The sequence below is a fragment of the Chelon labrosus genome (genome assembly GCF_963514085.1).
Source record: "Chelon labrosus genome assembly, chromosome: 13".
Classification (NCBI taxonomy): Eukaryota; Metazoa; Chordata; class Actinopteri; order Mugiliformes; family Mugilidae; genus Chelon; species Chelon labrosus.
Window position 1 is genome coordinate 6651849 of NC_140346.1, and position 17616 is coordinate 6669464.

A 17616-nucleotide genomic window follows, 5' to 3' on the forward strand; every position below is an offset into this window, starting at 1 on the left:
GATCAGGGAGGGAAAGGCCAGCTACAGGCCAGCTACTATATTCTTCCTTCTCTATTTCTTGTACATTTGTACCATATGCTAATATGCTAATTTGTACATTTTTGCTTATACTATTTTTATTTTATCTTACTAGATTTTATTTTACTTATTTTTTATTTCTATTTTATTTAATTTAATCTTTTTTTATCTGAGGTTCTTAAGAGTGTTTTTTATGTACAACTAAGCTACTGTGACCAAGCAATTTCCCTTGTGGATGAATAAAGTTTATCTAAGTCTAAGTCTAAGATGGAGGAGCAGCTGCAGCGGCAGAACATCAGAGGGGTGTGGAGAAGCCTGGAAACCATTTTGGGCTACAACACACCCCATGCACAGGTTGAGGGGGATCGACAGTGAGTCAGCAATCTAAATCTACATATCAATAGGTTTGATCAAGCACCCACTCCTCCCCCCATGCTGCCGGTCCCTCACCTGCTGACACCTGGTTTATGCCCTCCTCTTCACACCAAGATGGAGCCACACATCTCCCACCCCTGTCCTTCACAGCAGACCAGGTGAGAAAAGAGCTCAAGAAGGCTCCTTCAGTCCTGTGCAGATGAACTGTCTGGAGTTATGGAGCATGTCTTCAACCTGAGCCTTGAGCTGAGAGTGGTACACAGATTTGGAAGACCTAGTGTGAGGTACCGGTGCCTAAAACATCACACCCTAAAGACCTAAGCAGCTACAGACTGGTGGCCCTAATATCCCACCTGATGAAGACACTGGAGAGACTGATACTGGGACATCTCCTCTCTGAGGTGGTCCCCTCCATGGATCCACTACAGTTTGCCTATCGTCCTAATTGGTGTTCACCTCAACACCAAATTGGACTGGTCTCACCACCCTGATGCACTCTATAGGAAGGGACAGATCAGGCTATACCTTCTGAGGAGACTGAGGTCTTTTGGAGTGAAAGGGGCACTCCTGAAGGCCTTCTATGACTCTGTAGTGGCATCAGCCATCCTGTACGGAGTGGTCTGCTGGAACAGTGGCATCACAGAGAGAGAGAGGAAGAAGCTGGATAAGATCATCAGGAAGTCCAGCTCTGTCCTGGGCTGCCCCTTGGACTCAGTGAGGGAGGTGGGTGACAGGAGAGTTCTGGCTAAACTGTCCTCCATGCTGGACAATGAGTCCCACCCCCTGCATGGTGACCTGACAGGACTGAGGAGCAGCTTCAGTGACAGGCTGCTTCACCCTCAATGTGTGAAGGAAAGATACAGAAGGTCTTTCCTTCCTGCTGCTGTTAGGCTCCACAACGAACACACCTGATATATGTGCAATATTATTACACCACAAGGTGTAAAAACTTCTAAACACCAGTTTGACACCAGTCTGTGCATTTTTTTTATCCTATTCTATTTTATTATTTATCTTTTATACGCTACTCTTTTTGCTCTTGTTATTTTTTATTCTGCCCTTTCTGTATGCTGTTGCAAACTGCAATTTCCCCATTGTGGGACAAATAAAGGTTTTTCGTATTCTTATTCTTATATACATTTGTGGAGTGAAATATACATTTATATGCTTTGTATTACCTAGCTTATACACTTCTCTGCTTCACTACAAGGTCCTTTGTCCCGGAAGCATGAGCACCAACATCAACAGGAAGTGGTCTGGTGCAGAAAGTGACTTCAGTGTCCTTTTTTTAATCTACATGCTCAGTGAGTAAATGGTATTTATTAATCCATTTTGACTTTGATGTTACAAAAGATCACCGCAGAGTTTAAAAAAGAAGACAGTTGTGTTTAACATTTGCCCGTTGTTCTAGAAAAGTGTAAGACAGCAGGGTGCTTCCTCAAGTAACTAAACAAGCCCTGGTGGTCTGTGGTTTTGCTCTGGGTTGCTCACAGAAGTTAATGCGGCATGACTACATAGCTACTCATTCTGGACAAGATGGTGACGATGAACGCCGACAAGTGGATTTTCCTTTTAGCAATGTGCTTCATGTGTGTGTCTTCACGTGGTAAGTGCTGTTGTTAAATCAAACAGTAAAGAATATTAACTATTTGTATGAAAATGTTGAATGATTAGCTAATGTTCAGTCACTTTGAATTCTTGTGATTGGATATGTAAATTTACAGACTGAGCATTTCACATATATGTATGCAGTATTTGGGCAGTTAAACTACTATCAGACTTTAATGAATTTTATTAGAGTAACACATTTAGCAGAACTCTAAACTAATATTGTAATCTCTGCCAAAGTACATAAATCAAATTGTCAATTCAAAACAATATTTGGTAACTTATGATTGTCAAACTTAGCTGAACATGTCGATGGCTGATGCCATGAACTAAACCTGCCACTCAGGATTAATAACTTTATATATCTACTATAAATTACAGTAAAATGGTTCCGTTAAGAGGAATTTCAATATAAAAATATATAAAATACCTTAATAAACTCCTTAATACTCCTTACATTTATGTTCAAGGGACTATCAACTTGGAAGTTTAGGGAAAAGAAGAAATAGGTTTATATCGAAGTGTAGTACTCTAGACAAACAGAGCCAAACAGTTGACTATGGTATGCTGCAGTTTATATTGTACTGTACCGTATATTCTCTGTAGTTTATAAAAAGAGGTACACTAAAACTTTAGTGAATACTTTAGCATTTTTGTCATGCCATTTGTGACCAGACGTTTTTACACGTGTACCTGCCAACAAGCTACACCCACTTCTGAGGCGTACTATGAATATGTCTTCTTCTTGAATTTTCTTGTACAAGATTCCAGTGAGCGAACAAGTCGAGAAATGGTTCCTTTTCTCATAAGGGACAGGCTGCTGGAATAGAAAACAAAGTATTATCAGTATACTAGAATACTTTTACTAGCATCAGACTAGTATATCTTAATACTTTTTCGATAATAGTGTCCACACAGAATGTGACATAAGATGAAATGGTATCAGACAATTCAGTAACGTCAGTAACATCATGAAGGGCGTAAATGAATTGACTGATACCATTTCATCTTTTGTCACATTCTGTGTGCTCACTATCAAAAAAGTATTAAGATATCCGAATAACAAACCTTGGATTACTAAGGAACTCAAATATATCTTAAACAAAAAGAAAGGGACTTTTTTTCACTGGGGATCCCCAGGAAAGAAAGATGGCCTCTACTGAAGTGCAGAATGAAATACGGAGGGCTAAAATAAAATATAAAGAAAAAACAGAGCTACAGTACACTAGTGGCAATCTTCAGGCAGCCTGGCAAGGTATAAAAGCAATGGCACAAATTAATCAGTATGTTAAGGATGGAAACCGATCTATCAACTTAAATGGGATAGATGAGTCAGACCTGCCAGATGCCTTTAATGTCTTTTTTTTTTCTCCCTTTGTGAAAGCCGACTTTTTGGACAATGTTTCCTCGCTTAAGACTTTAATGGCACCTCAGAATGATATCTTGATATCACAGGAATGTGTCTTAGGTTTATTTTAAAAAAGTCAATACAAGGAAATCTGCAAGTCCGGATGCTATCTGCTGACGCACATTGCGTGACTGTGCTGAACAGCTCAGTGCGGTTTTCTCTAAACTTTTTCAAATGTGTGGTGAACGGTGCCAGATACCAACAATCTGGAAAACCTCCACCATTGTGCCTACAGCCAAATGCCAGGGAGCTAAGGGACTTCCCCTATTGTGAAAATTTTTGAAAAGGTCATCAAAGACAAGTCTTTCTGATAGATGGCAAATTAGACCCCACCCCTCACAGTTTGCCTACCAAGCCGGTAAGGGTGTCGATGCAAAACTCTTAATTTTAGACAAAGTGTATAAACATCTGGAGAAAGTCCAGATGAAGAAGTTGTTTTCTTCCGCTTTTAATAAGATGCAGCCTCATATTTTAATCAACCACGTTGCATCCTATTTTAAGCTACCAGATCAGTTTTTAGCGTTGCTTTAGACTTTTAGCGTTGCTTTTAGATTTTAAGAAATCAACAGATTTTAGTGAATGGACACATGTGAAGCATCAGGCTTTCTAACACAGGCTCGCCCCAGGGTTATGTCCTGTTACCGCTACTTTTTATTATGTACACAGACAGCTGCAGAACATCACAAGAGGGCAGCTACATTGTTAAATTTTCAGATGACACTGGCCTTCTGACCCTCCTTCAGGGCCAAGGTTCAGGTCATAGTCGGGCCCTACCTGCCTTCATTAAATGGTGTGATGATCACTTCTTGGATTTAATTGTGCCAAAAACTAAAGAACTGATTATTGACTTTAGGCAGCATCAGGACACACCGAAAGCCAGCATCATTCACAATGAGCAGATTCAAATTTTTGACTCCAACAAATATCTTGGCACTATGTTTGACTCACAGCTCAAATTAAAAGAAAGCACTGAGTTTATTGTCAAACGGGGTCAACAAAGAATTCATCTAATGAGGAAATTACGTTCTTTTAATGTCTGTGATACTATTCTATGAAACCTTTATCATTCTTTTATTGAAAGCCTTTTAAGTTTTTCCTTTATCTACTGGGCCAATGGGTTGTCTGTGAGGGAGAAAAATAGCTTGGGCACAATTGTATGTAGTATGAGTATGAGTATGCTCAAAAATTACTGACACTAAGCAGAAGAATTTGGGCACGATCTGGGAGGAACGAGTCGCTCAGAGAGCAAAATCAATAATCAGCCAACCAGATCACATTTTATCGACCGAGTTTTTATTGTTGCCTTCCGTTCGGCACTATAATGTGCCCATCACTGTCATAAATAGTTACGTAAAATCTTTGATTCCTTCTGCTATTAAGCTTTTAAACACAGACCCCACTCATTTAAGGTGAACATTTTTAAGGTTTTATGTATTTATTTATTTATTGGATCTATTTATTTATGGGATTTCTACTACTGATTTTATTGATCTTAATGAGCACTGATTCTGTGATTGATTATTACGTGCCCATGCGCTTATTGTTTCCTTGGCTTGCTTGTTTTGACTTGTTTTATCTGATTGACTGTGTATGGAATGCATGTGGAAAAGCTGCAAATGAGTTGCCCTGCTGGGATAAATAAAGTTCTCTGGATCTGAATCTATACAGTATACTAGTATAATTTTACTCGTATATTCTAGCATACTTTTATTAGGTATTTTACATAACCATGGAGAATATGCATTACAAGACAACAAACAGTACCTACAGGATGTCAGTGTCAACTGCTTTGACGTGTTAACCATTACTGTACCCCATGAAGGCGCCTGGTACTTACAAAAGCATTTACAGTATGATGTATTTTTATTTTCCTTCAAATGTTCCAATTGTCCTTTCTTGTTCAGCTTTACCTCTATTTAAGTAACAGCGGGAAACAAGAAATATCTCTAAGAACTGATTCCTACAACAAAATTACACTGTAAGATTCCAAAGTAAATCTTGCGAAATTATTCTAAGTCACCGGTTGTTCTATGCAGTGTGACCGTTTTTTCTTAAAGTTGTTTCTTACAGGTGTTTGTACTGATGGAAGAATTAAGTCTGAAATGTCAAGGAATATCAGCTCAAAACTTTTCAGAAGTAGTGTATATTGCGCATGATAATGATCCAAAGCGCAACCAGCCGAAACAATATTTCAAACTCAAAGAGAACTATTACATTTCCCGTTTGAGAGCCTTGAAATAAATCCGCCACTGTGGCAGACTAAATACTTAAACATTGTTAATGATCTTCAGCGAAGCCGCTCCCGGGCAGCCAAATATATATCTTTTCTATTTGTTTTAATCCTGTTTTTATGTCTTAAAACCGAACAAGCTTTTCTTTTTGGGTTAAATATTGTGCCTGTGCTTTCTTCCATTAAAACAAAAGCTTTTTATCCCGACATCTCATTCTCTAGTTCAAAGTAAATCATACATTTATAATAGCAGTTTAAGTGCGTAAATACCTTTTTGTGTCATTGTAGTTTGCCCTACAACAATGTCAATATCATGATGAAATATATTTAATGGTGTACACATATTTAAAATGTTTCACTTTTTCACTTTAAAACATGTTAATAAAGCATAATAAAGTTCATTTAATAAATATGCCCCCGACTGTCATGGAAGGCAACACTTTGACCGTAGTCTTGGTTATTTGATCATGAAATAACCTGAATTTGTTGTTTTGTTTCTCTCTTCCTGTTAAGATAAGCATTCCTTTGCAGAATCTTGCACGGACCATTGTAAAACTGAAAGGCTCAGCGCTACACTTGGCTCGTCTGTGGTCCTACCATGCTACCTTGGAGCAGGTAACAATAACTTGGTGACATGGACCCACAATATCACCAACAGCCTGATCCGTCTATCATCTGGAGGGCGAATTCAGTTCCTGGACCACAGATATGGGCGAGTGAAGGCCTTTCCTAACCAGGGCTCAAAGGGGAACTACTCCATCTGCATTGATGACCTTAAGAAGTCTGATATCGGGTGTTATCGCTGCGATCAGGATTCCTACTGTCTTCAGGTGGATTTACTTTTTGAAAAAAGTAAGTGGATTTCTATTAGCGTGTTTTCAGGCATACAGCAGCAGCCTGTGCAGAGGCATGCAGTATTTTCCTTTCCATGGTCACAAACCTCACAGCTCAAAACTATGAGAACGGACAAGTGAATGAGCCACTGTTTCCTGTGAAATACATCTGTCTAAAACCACAACCTATCGTGCAGGTGCAATGAGCGACGACACGTGGCTACTGATTTACATTTCTGTTTGTGTGGCGGCCCTCATTCTTCTGAGTGCATGCAGCTACCTATGCTGGATAAAATGCATAGGTGAGTAGTTTATTGGTGGATTTAATGGACGGATGGATGGATTGGTTATTTAACATTCTTTTTGTCTCTATTTCAGTGCCCTGCGACAACAAAACACAAGACAATGCAAATATTTCTGTCATACCTACAGGTTTTCAGGGTAAGCAATCTTTACGACACTAGTAAACACCGGGTTACTGTAGCATAGTGCACGCGTGGTCATCCAGGTTATCATATATCAATAACAAGCCGAAATCTCAAGGAACAAGTCCAGTTGCCCTTGTTTTGGCTTGTTTTTGAGATATTAATTAATCACAAGATTGGCATAAAAAGAACATTAAATTAAGGTAAAAAACGAGAACCTAAAACATTATGTTGTGTTTAGTTAAACTTTACAAAACATAAAATGCAATGCATTTTCAGTGGATTAAATAAAACAACAACAAACAAAAAAAACACATGTTAGCTCGCCGTTTCCCTTCTGCACTCATATTTAGCATCCAAACTTGAGAGTCTTATCAATTTTTTGGCAAGAACACAAATAAGTGCATGCCCCAACATGTACGCACAGCCCTTTAAGTTGCTTTGTGTGATGCTCCCCCACAGTTGCCAGCGCTCCACCTGAGGAACCAGTCAGAGTGCCAGTACAAGAACAGCAGATAGGTAGCAGCGTAAACACATGCTCGCTTAAGTCATTTCTATACATCATGTGCAAATTGGACATTTTTGTTTTATTATAATATAAGTGACAAGCGACTGTATCTCTAACACTTTTCATTTCGTTTCCTGCAGGAGCTGGCAATAATGATCTGGTTTATGGTGCGATAACAAATCTCTTCTTCTTTCTTTTCTGTCTCTAAGTGTCATCCAATCTGAGCTACGTCTCATACCCAAAATGTGACGAATGCTGAATATGTTTAATGTGATTATTTTTCTTTTTTAACATTAGAAAATGATTTCCAAAGTCCGGCCAACAGTGCTCAAACCAGAACCCACTATGGTGTACCGGGACTTCCGCCGATTCCAGACATGACTCAGCCGGGTCAAAGTGTCAATGGGATGTATCAAGACATGACCCAGCCGGGTCAAAGCGTCAGTGGGATGTATCAAGACATGACCCAGCCGGGTCAAAGCGTCAGTGGGATGTATCCAGACTTGACTCAATTTACCATTGAAAGGGTAGAGAGTCGGAGAACAAGACAGAGATTTCATATAGGTGCTTAATAATATGTTGTCAATATGTTTGCTCCCGTTTGTATTATTGGTGGCTGCTGACTTCACATGACTTCTCTCTCCTCCTCAGAACTCATCAGCAGAATACGGCAAGCAAGTCGAAGTCGACATTATTACGGTAATATGAGCAATCTTTCGTTGCGATGCACATTTTAATTCTGGCTGGAATTTTACTCATTCGTTTTATGACACAGTTAACCGGGATGAAATCAACAAGCAACAAGCCATGTCAGCGCAGGCGCAGAGTCATCCCAGAGGTAGCTTATTAATTATTGGACAATCAGAAATGTGTATCTGTGTCGGATTAAATGACTGCTGTATCATTATTAACTGAAGTGTTTTGTGTCGCGACAGGTCTGAAGAAAAAGAAAGCCAAAGACAGTGAGTGCTGACTTCATCTGTGGGCATGTTAGCGATGAAATGTTATTGTGCACTGAATGGCTCTCCCCCTTTTCCACTGCTTCCCTTTCAGACTGTGAATACAAAAACCCGATTTATAACAGGAGCACAGAGTACCTCAACCAACTGTAGGGAATGAAGGACAGAGTTTATACGCCAACTGACAGTCATAGCTCCTAATTATTGATTTTACTATTGTATTAGGTATACTTCTTTTAGTCATTTTAGGTGATGCATGTCTTGCTGTTTTTGTATTTGTTTGTAGAGTAATTGTACTGTTTGTCACTTCCTGTACTGAACATTTTTGGTTTTCGCTGTAAATTTCATCAAATAAATATGTTTGCTTTCATGGTGGCTGCAACAGCATGGTGTTTCCAGAATGGCTTCTTTGTAATGTAGGGGCAGGTTTGTGGCAATATGAGCTGGTTTTACTACTTTAAAAATGAAATTTTAGACTCCCCTTCACATACAAGAAGAACGAGCAACGAGCTAAGTTGCTAATTCCAGGGGTTTGTTGTGCGCTCCATTTGTACTGGAAAGCCAGAACTCAACTACAATGTCCGCATGAGTCAGATTTCTTAGTTGGAAAGAAATAAAACTCACCAAACTCAATGTCAGAATCCAAGATGGTTGCTCTGCTTGCAAGCAATTGTAAAAAATGTAGGAAAATATGTTTATATGCACCTAGACGGATGATTCAGTGACACACAAGTCTCAATTAACCATTGTCACAAAGAGTACGGTCCAACTTTTATCTGTGGACACGTTGTTAGTAAAATACAGAGTAATGTATTGTTACCTACTAGTTTTGCTTGCATTGGCTAACCTGACCAGTTAGAAACTCCACTTTGTTCTCTTTCCAACGTGTTGTACATGCTCAACTTGACTGTGACGTCGTTCCAGGCTCAAACACAACACAGCATCTATTTCTGCCTTCAAATGGAACCTGTGGGCATGTGGTTACAACAGCTACAATGAAACAGTGGCATCTGTCAACATCTAGGTGTCAAAGGTTTTAACATTATGCTCATAAATTCAGAAGGTAAACTCTTGCCCGTTTCTGAAAACAACAGCAAATGTCACAACTCTAGAACCCACATAGGGTGCTCACATTTACTGTATGTGGTGGTTTCAAATGAACACTCAAGCTTGTGAATTCCTGTGAGTCATGCACTCAGAATGCCTCCCGTTCAAGGCAACATCGCAAAGCACCGCTACTAGGCAACTGTACGTGTCCAGAAACTACATGTTATGTAATGTCGAAAGAGCAAAAGCACAATTTAAAGATAGGATTGTTGGAAATGTTAACATTTTCATGCATATTTCATTTCATACATATTAGAAGAATAGGAAGAAAAAAAAATCCATCAGAATATTTTTTATTTTTTATTTAAATCCTGACTCCCACGATTTTCTGCCACGCGTGTTCAGAAAGTCTCGATACCAGGCTTGTGCGTGGTACGCACTTAAACTGCTACCAAAGACCACATTCGAAGGCACCATCTGAGTGGTTGAATCTCTTCCTGCCAACTGAACCAAATGAGAGCCAGCTGCTTCACCTGTCAGACTGAGTCTCAGCAACCAGAAATGAAGACCTCCACTACTGACTTTATTTTGGTGGCACTGCACCTATCTTACCTCACACCCATTTCAAGCAACACTTTATAACACCGTGATCAATAATACCTTCTTACATTTCAAAGGAGCAATTTCAAGATCTTCCTTTCACCATTTATATTCATGGTAAGTTGCACTATACATTTGTTTATATATCATCTATCTATGAGTTTTGAAGGGCATTTAATTTCCTATTATCTTGTTTGTGTCCAAATCTACACGTGGATGAACTCGGCAGATATTACTTATGGCAACCCTGTGCCACTGCTTCCATGAAGAAAATTAGACTTTTGTTATCTTGACTGTTGCTTCTCTGTGTTTTGTGAGAAGACAAGTGAGCTGAGGAGCCCCTTAATCATACCTGCTTATTTATTTGTAACTCAGAATAGTTACAGATTTTTATCTCGTCAATAAAAATATACCGCAGGTCTGACTGTGGTCGTTGCGGCGATACTTCTAATCTGTGAAAGGAAATTGAAAGGTGGTACTCCACTGTAATATACATATAAAGAACCAGATTGCTTGCAGTCCTGCAGCAACAGTAAGTAGAGCTTAGGTCTAAGAATATATAATATAGAGTGTTGTATAAACTGTGTGTCGTTTCATCTGTGAAATAACATAACTACACATGTATATAAAATCACCAGACTTGATTTGACACATTCGCATGTCTCCTTATGATCAGTAGCATCTGTTTTTCTCTGTCTTTCAAAAAAGGTTGCGTTAAGAAGAATCACACAAGGACAGGGGATTTTTTACAGCGTAGTCTCTGGTGGACCTCTTCTCTTTCTACTACAAATAAGAATCAAAAAAAGACTACATGGCTATTTATAGTTAGAAGCACTGAGAACTGAAACAGTTCAGTCAAGACCTGTACATGATTTGTAATGAAAATAAAACTATACTTTGCCCTCTGAGCAGGCGTGTTTCACATTCAGCTCATCAGCTCAGCTCAATGATTTAAATTATCAAATTATCAGAGGATCCATCTGTTTTTACTGGGCAAGTGAAAAATCGTCTGTTGGCAAAATTAGCTGCCATAATATTATGACCACCTGCCTAATATTGTGTATATTCCACTTATGGCACCAGAACAGCCCTGACCCAGTGAGGTATGGACTCCACTAGACCTCCGAAGGAGTGCTGTGTTATCTGGCACCAAGAAGTCAGCAGCAGATCCTTTAAGTCCTGCAAGTTGCAACGTGGGGCCTCCATGGATTGAACTTGTTCGTCCAGTACAACCCACAGACACTTGATTGGATTGAGATCTGGGTAATTTTGCTTTGTGGCAGCGTGCATTATCCTGCTAAAAGAGGACAAATTTCCATGAAAGTGTAAATACTCAGCAACAGTGCTTAGGTGGGTGGTATGTATCAAAATGACATCCACATTAATGACAGGTAGCATTTTGACACTGACCGCTGCAGACAAGAAACACCTGACAAAAGCTGCAGTTTTGGAGATGACCCAGTTGTCTAGCCATTACCATTTGTCCCTTTTCAAAATTCCTTAGATTCTTACATTTGTCTATGTTTCCTGCTTTTAACACATCATCAGTGACGACAAAATGTTCCTTTGCTGAATAATAACCCACTTACTGGCAGGTGCAATGATAACCAGATGATCAGTGTTATGTGCTTCACCCCTCAGTGGTCATAATGTTGTAACTAATCTATGTATTTTTAGGTTACACTACACACACATATTGTGCTTTCACTGCATTTAGTATGTCGACATCCAAGACAGCAACCATATTTGAGTCTTTTATTAAGACTATAAATAATTAATTTAGGATTATAATTATAATTATGATATACTGCCAGAAATGGCTTGCATAATGTTTTCACTGTACTGTACTTTTTTATCATTTAAATCTTGTTTTAAATTTTTTTTTGTGTTTTTATATTCTCATGTCTGTGTACAGCACTTTGGCCAACCTTGTTGTTTTTAAAGTGCTTTATTAATGTTTGATTGATTGATTGACTGTACTGTACCTTTGGGTGACATATATTATGTGATGCATGCATGCGTACTGATCTTTAAGTAACCCTGACCAAGACCCACCTTTTCAATCAGGCTTTTAATTGATTTTATTGATTTCCTTTATTCCTTTTAATCAGACTTTTTATCATATTTAATCTCTATTCTTTACTATTTTAATTATATGATTTAACTACACGTTTTATGAGCTGAAAAGCATTTTACCTATTTTGTTCATTTTTATTCTATTTTACAGTTTTAGTCCCTCAGCTTTTAGCTCCAGTGTCTCCTCATGGGGGCTTACCACACTGGGAGTTGCTTCTGGTCTACTGACGGGGGTGCTGTCCTGTGGACGGCCCTGGCCCAGGTGTTTTTACGGGGGTGGTAGGGTGGGGTTTTTGTCCCTGTTGTTTTTAGCCTCTGTGAGGCACTTTGTATTGTTTTTATGTGTGAAAAGTGCCATATAAATAAAATTTGATTTGATTTGACCTCCTGTGAGTGCTGGAAAACCTTTGCATGAGTCCCAGGTGTCTGTGACCTTTGACCTGTAGGCTATACATCAGGATATGGTTTCTATGGTTACAGCAGCACCTCTGGTTTGTTAATACCTAGTAGTTGTTGGGGCTTGAAGTTCAAGACATAAGAAGTGTTACTAATTTGCTTGTCTCTCTGTGCAAATACTGTACAAATATTAAAATATTATCAATAAATAGCCATTTGGACACTGCAGTACCTGTTAATTAATCTACTGAATGAGTTTTTATGCTCTGTTGGAATTAATATGGCTGTGTCAACTTGTGCGTGTAAATAAAGTTCGATTTAAAAAAAAAAAAGGGGGGCTTTTATTGTGGTGGCTGTGTCACGTGTCCGCAAGTGGACCAATAGAAATTGAGAATAGGTTAGTTTGCGGAAGTTATTGAGTCAGCGTGTCGTCTTCGAAAGTATAAGGAAAATATATTTAAAAAAAAGGTTGATATTATGCACCGTTTAATGCTGTCCGAGCCCACACACACTAACTAAGGTCAGTCACTCTTTCGTCTACTCGTGCCTGGTATTTAAACCACACAAAACTGTCCGTTATGTCCAAATCAACGAGATGGAACCCAAAAGACAACGAGTCAAAACATCTTCCGATATATCAACACAAAAAGAAACTGGTTCAGGCTGTTACAGACAGTACTTTCCTGGTTGTCACCGGCGAGACTGGCAGCGGGAAAACCACACAACTTCCACAGTATCTGCATGAAGCAGGTAAGCTCATATTTAGTGTTTAATGTCTCTGGCAATAAAGTTGACGTGGGTGTCGTAACACTTGTACGCCGTAACAAGCATTTATGTATTTAAAGTGGTTTAAAATCACACAGCACGTAGAGCCATGCTAAACTTGTCACGATACACGTGTTCTTTTTATATTAAAAAAATGACCGTATGTCTCCTTCCTTTTTTTGCAGGTTTTTGTAAAGATGGCAAAATTGGCATCACCCAGCCCCGTCGAGTGGCTGCCATCACAGTGGCCCAGAGGGTCGCCCAGGAGATGCAGTGCTCTCTGGGAAGGGACGTTGGCTACCAAGTACGCTTTGATGACTGCACATCAGAGGTGAGAAATAAAATGCAGAACATACCATGTACTTGATGTCCATATTTGATGATGTGAGATGTGACTTGTGATTGCGTCCAACTAGGACACTGCGGTGAAGTACATGACAGACGGCTGTTTGCTCAGAGAGGTCCTGGCAGACCCCGCTCTGTCTCAGTACAGTGTTGTAATCTTGGATGAAGTTCACGAACGCAGCCTCAACACAGTGAGTCAATCTGTTTACCCAATATCATTAGCACAGTTTCTGCATTTTTGTCCTGTTATCATTGCCCCAGTACAGTTTTGAGACCCATCCTCCCACATGCAATCAGTTTGTGTTTGTGTTTATTACAGGACATTCTTCTGGGTTTATTGAAGAAAATGTTCTCCAACCCCGCTAAGGCCACCAGGGGACGATCTTTCCCTCTGAAGGTGGTGGTGATGTCCGCCACTTTGGAAACTGACAAACTGTCAGCCTTTCTTGGCGACTGTCCCGTCTTTTCTATTCCTGGGAGAACTTTTCCTGTGACCTCCACGTTTGGCTCGGCTGTGGGGCCTAAAGATACAGAAAGCACTGGCTATGTAAAAGAGGTACTGGGTTTCACTTATGAGCCAGGTGCTGTTTTCTGTATATTCCTGGATTTTCCCCATGTCTCACAACTTTACGAGTATTACTAATTAATTAAATGTAAATATGCTGTGTATATTGATGTCTTTAGCAGGTGTTAATACATCTTTTTCTCCACAGGTGGTTAAAGTGGCTCTGGACGTGCACACTAGTGAAATGGCTGGGGATATTCTGGTGTTTTTGACGGGTAAACAACAAATTATTGTTCATTAATGATCAAGGTCAGAGTACATATGTTGAAAAAAAATCTGCCACATTAATTCCTTTGTGTTTGACAGGTCAGTCAGAGATTGAGCGTGCCTGTGACATGTTGTTTGAAAAAGCAGAGTCTATAGACTATCGCTATGATGTACAGGACCAAACCGTGGAGGGCCTTCTCATTTTACCCCTTTATGGATCCATGCCAACTGGTAAACTCATACAAACCACTGACAACAACAGGTTTTTTTTTTTTTTGGCAAATTTTCAATATTTAAATCATTGTCAGCTGTCTTTGTGACTATTTTTTGGTGTCACTATAGAACAACAGAGGCAGATTTTTCAGCCACCGCCTCCAGGGATAAGAAAATGTGTAGTGGCCACTAACATTGCAGCAACGTCTCTCACCATCAATGGCATAAAGTGAGTGAGGCATGGCGATGTCACTGGTTTACCACATGTCTCCATATAACTGTAACCTGAACACATCACTGTTCTTTTCCCATAAAGGTACATCATAGACAGCGGGTTTGTGAAGCAACTCAACCACAACTCAAGGGTGGGCATGGATATCTTAGAGGTTGTTCCCATTTCAAAGTGAGTTTTGTAAACAATACAGTTCAGTTTCAAACTTACAAATAGCTTAGTTTCTGTAATTCTCTGCTTATACTTATGACACAAAGAAAGCTTGCAAACAAGAGATTTTTTACTGGATTTTGGGGGGATTTTCTGTCATTAGGAGCGAGGCTCAGCAGAGAACGGGCAGAGCTGGAAGAACTTCAGCCGGAAAATGTTTTCGGATCTACAACAAGGAATTCTGGGAGAAGTGCATGCCCGAATATACTATTCCAGAGATCCAGAGGACAAGCTTGACTGCAGTGATACTCACGCTCAAGTGTCTGGGTGTTCATGATGTGATTAGGTACGCTGTTGCCCCTTCTGTGTCAGTGTGCTTCTTTGTAGTTCATAATTTATGCAAATAACCAGTTGATCTTTTTTAAGGTTTCCTTATCTGGATTGCCCAGAGGAGAGGTTTATTCTAGAGGCACTAAAACAGCTCTACCAGTTTGATGCCATAGATAGGTCAGTGTTTGCACACACAACATCAGTAGCAGCCTATGTTGGTTTTGTGGAAAATTAACTCTTATCTGTCTGATATTTGGGTTGCAGAAGAGGTAGAGTGACTAGGTTGGGGGAGCTGATGGTGGAGTTCCCTCTCCAACCAGGCCTCACCAGGGCATTGCTCAAAGCCGCCTCGCTCGGCTGCGAGGACCTGCTGCTCCCCGTGGCCGCCATGCTGTCTGTGGAGAACATCTTCATCAGGCCAGGTCAGCAGTTAAGCTTTTTGAAGCCTAGGGACCTTAAAGCTTAATGAAGCCTTCAATTAAAGGCTCTAGGGGAGGAGTTAAGGAAAATAAGTAAGTCCAGCATGACATGAGCTTTGAGTTCACAAAACTTTGACTTGCTCCACACAGGCCACCCTGAGAAGCAGAAAGAGGCAGATAAGACACACAGAGCGCTGGCTGCAAAGACTGGCAGTATGAACGACTTTGCCACACTCCTCAGTGTGTTTCAGTCATGTAAATCCAGGTGAAGAAAGCAATTTATTAGTTTTGCAAGATGCATTTTTTTTTATTATTGTTTGTACAAAGATGTGTCAGTGTTAATTCATAGACTGTTTCTAAGAATTTATATTGTATAATGATATTATGACAACCTGGAGCCTTTTTCTTTATCTCTGCAGTGACAGACCTTCAGCATGGTGTAAGGAAAACTGGATCCACTGGAGGGCGCTGAAGTCAGCCTTTAGTGTGGAGACTCAGCTGAGAGAGATCTTGAACCGCCTCCAACAGGTACAACATTTTCACACTACTGACTGAAGAGTGTTGTGTATCCTTGTTTTGTCAATTGTGTCCATGTTACTGTAAACATTACAGCTGTAACACAGTTCTTCCTAAGTGTTGTTATTTTTTTCTGTGAATCTGCTTGCTTGCCTTCCAGAAAAGAGATTTCCCGGTTGAAACATTTGACGGCAACAAGAGCGAACTTTTCAGACGATGCCTGTGCACAGGATACTTTACCAACGTTGCCAGAAGGTATCACTAATATTAATTTGAAATTATGACATTCAGTCTTCATCAGAAGGGTTAGGGTTATTCATTATTTTTTTTCTCATAGGTCTGTTGGAAAGGTGTTTTGCACAATGGATGGCCATGGATCTATGGTTCACATTCATCCATCATCATCAGTAAGCACAAATACGTATTTACGTCTAAAATAATTCTCTACATTGTGCAATAAAAGCAAATAGTTTTTTTCCTCAAATGCCTTTTGTCTCAATTTGTTCAAAGCTTTTTGACCAGGAGGCAGAGCTCAACTGGATCATTTTCCATGATGTGCTGGTGACCTCTCGGGTGTACATCAGGACCGTGTGTCCTATCCGATATGAGTGGGTGAAGGATTTACTTCCGAAGCTCCATGAAGTGGACGTCTATGAACTGAGCAGTGTGGCAAGAGAAGAAGTTACTGATGAGGAGATGATAAAATGGGAGTCCAAGGAAGCAGCCAAAAGACAACCGGGTATTCAGAATAAATAACTGGATATTATTTTGGAAATTCCCATGGAAACCATCTTGCATGTTTGACATAAAATAATCAGTGCATTACTTGATGCTTAAATAATCAAACATAAGTGTGTGCCTAAAACAGAGATAACCATAGATTAAAAGTCTTTATAGTTTTACAGAGTGCTGATAGATTATTCTTTTTTTCAGAGGTTTCTGCTGAGGATGTCATGAAGAAGCTGGAGAAGAGAAACAACGAAGCCACCGTCAGCGATGCTCGTGCTCGCTACCTTCAACGAAAACAGCAAAGACAACAAAATAAACCTCTTTGACAGAAAGTATTTGGTTTCCCTAATCCTAACCTTGTATTACCCATCAGCAGTTTTGTAAAAGCCATCTGAATAATAAACATATGTTTTTAACATTGCCTCTCTCTTCTTTAATCCACAACATTATACACAACCATGCAGCAGAGATAGATATTATGGGTACATAAAATATAAAATCTACATAACATTGGTGCTTTATTTTGAAACATTCGGTAGACTGAACGAGAGCCCTAGAGTTTACTGGGTTATTGATATAATTTAGCAGCATATTTTACATTTGCTTTTAGCTCTGATTATAACTGACAGACAGTCTGTTAAGGTTACTGTATTGTACTTAGT

At 39.6% G+C, this 17616-nt stretch overlaps 2 protein-coding genes across 2 annotated transcripts; both read left to right on the forward strand.

Annotated features, from left to right (window-relative positions):
• The first annotated feature begins 1683 nt into the window (after window positions 1-1683).
• Window positions 1684-8735, forward strand: LOC311497696 (uncharacterized protein). The gene is made up of 11 exons (XM_084558045.1): window positions 1684-1999; window positions 6153-6491; window positions 6670-6774; window positions 6851-6913; window positions 7360-7416; window positions 7546-7572; window positions 7703-7969; window positions 8057-8104; window positions 8181-8243; window positions 8341-8367; window positions 8459-8735. The coding sequence occupies exons 1-11, from the start codon at window positions 1930-1932 to the stop codon at window positions 8515-8517; spliced, it is 1125 nt and encodes a 374-aa protein (XP_084414171.1). The 5' UTR covers window positions 1684-1929; the 3' UTR covers window positions 8518-8735.
• Window positions 8736-12894: 4159 nt separating this feature from the next.
• dhx40 (DEAH (Asp-Glu-Ala-His) box polypeptide 40) lies at window positions 12895-17494 on the forward strand. The gene is made up of 17 exons (XM_084558449.1): window positions 12895-13233; window positions 13434-13579; window positions 13665-13784; window positions 13913-14149; window positions 14307-14373; window positions 14465-14596; window positions 14708-14807; window positions 14895-14981; window positions 15124-15306; window positions 15387-15467; window positions 15555-15712; window positions 15860-15974; window positions 16129-16237; window positions 16386-16480; window positions 16563-16632; window positions 16736-16964; window positions 17159-17494. The coding sequence occupies exons 1-17, from the start codon at window positions 13062-13064 to the stop codon at window positions 17278-17280; spliced, it is 2223 nt and encodes a 740-aa protein (XP_084414575.1). The 5' UTR covers window positions 12895-13061; the 3' UTR covers window positions 17281-17494.
• Window positions 17495-17616: the final 122 nt, after the last annotated feature.

What these genes read in the sequence shown, in the direction of transcription:
- LOC311497696 (XM_084558045.1), top strand. Translation starts at nt 1,930, where the DNA reads ATGGTGACGATGAACGCCGACAAGTGGATTTTCCTTTTAGCAATGTGC. An exon ending in ATGCTGGATAAAATGCATAG is followed by an intron (nt 6,775 to 6,850) that starts GTGAGTAGTTTA and finishes TCTCTATTTCAG; the next exon opens with TGCCCTGCGACAACAAAACA. An exon ending in GAAAAAGAAAGCCAAAGACA is followed by an intron (nt 8,368 to 8,458) that starts GTGAGTGCTGAC and finishes CTTCCCTTTCAG; the next exon opens with ACTGTGAATACAAAAACCCG.
- dhx40 (XM_084558449.1), top strand. Translation starts at nt 13,062, where the DNA reads ATGTCCAAATCAACGAGATGGAACCCAAAAGACAACGAGTCAAAACAT. An exon ending in ACAGTATCTGCATGAAGCAG is followed by an intron (nt 13,234 to 13,433) that starts GTAAGCTCATAT and finishes CTTTTTTTGCAG; the next exon opens with GTTTTTGTAAAGATGGCAAA. An exon ending in TCTTGAACCGCCTCCAACAG is followed by an intron (nt 16,238 to 16,385) that starts GTACAACATTTT and finishes CTTGCCTTCCAG; the next exon opens with AAAAGAGATTTCCCGGTTGA.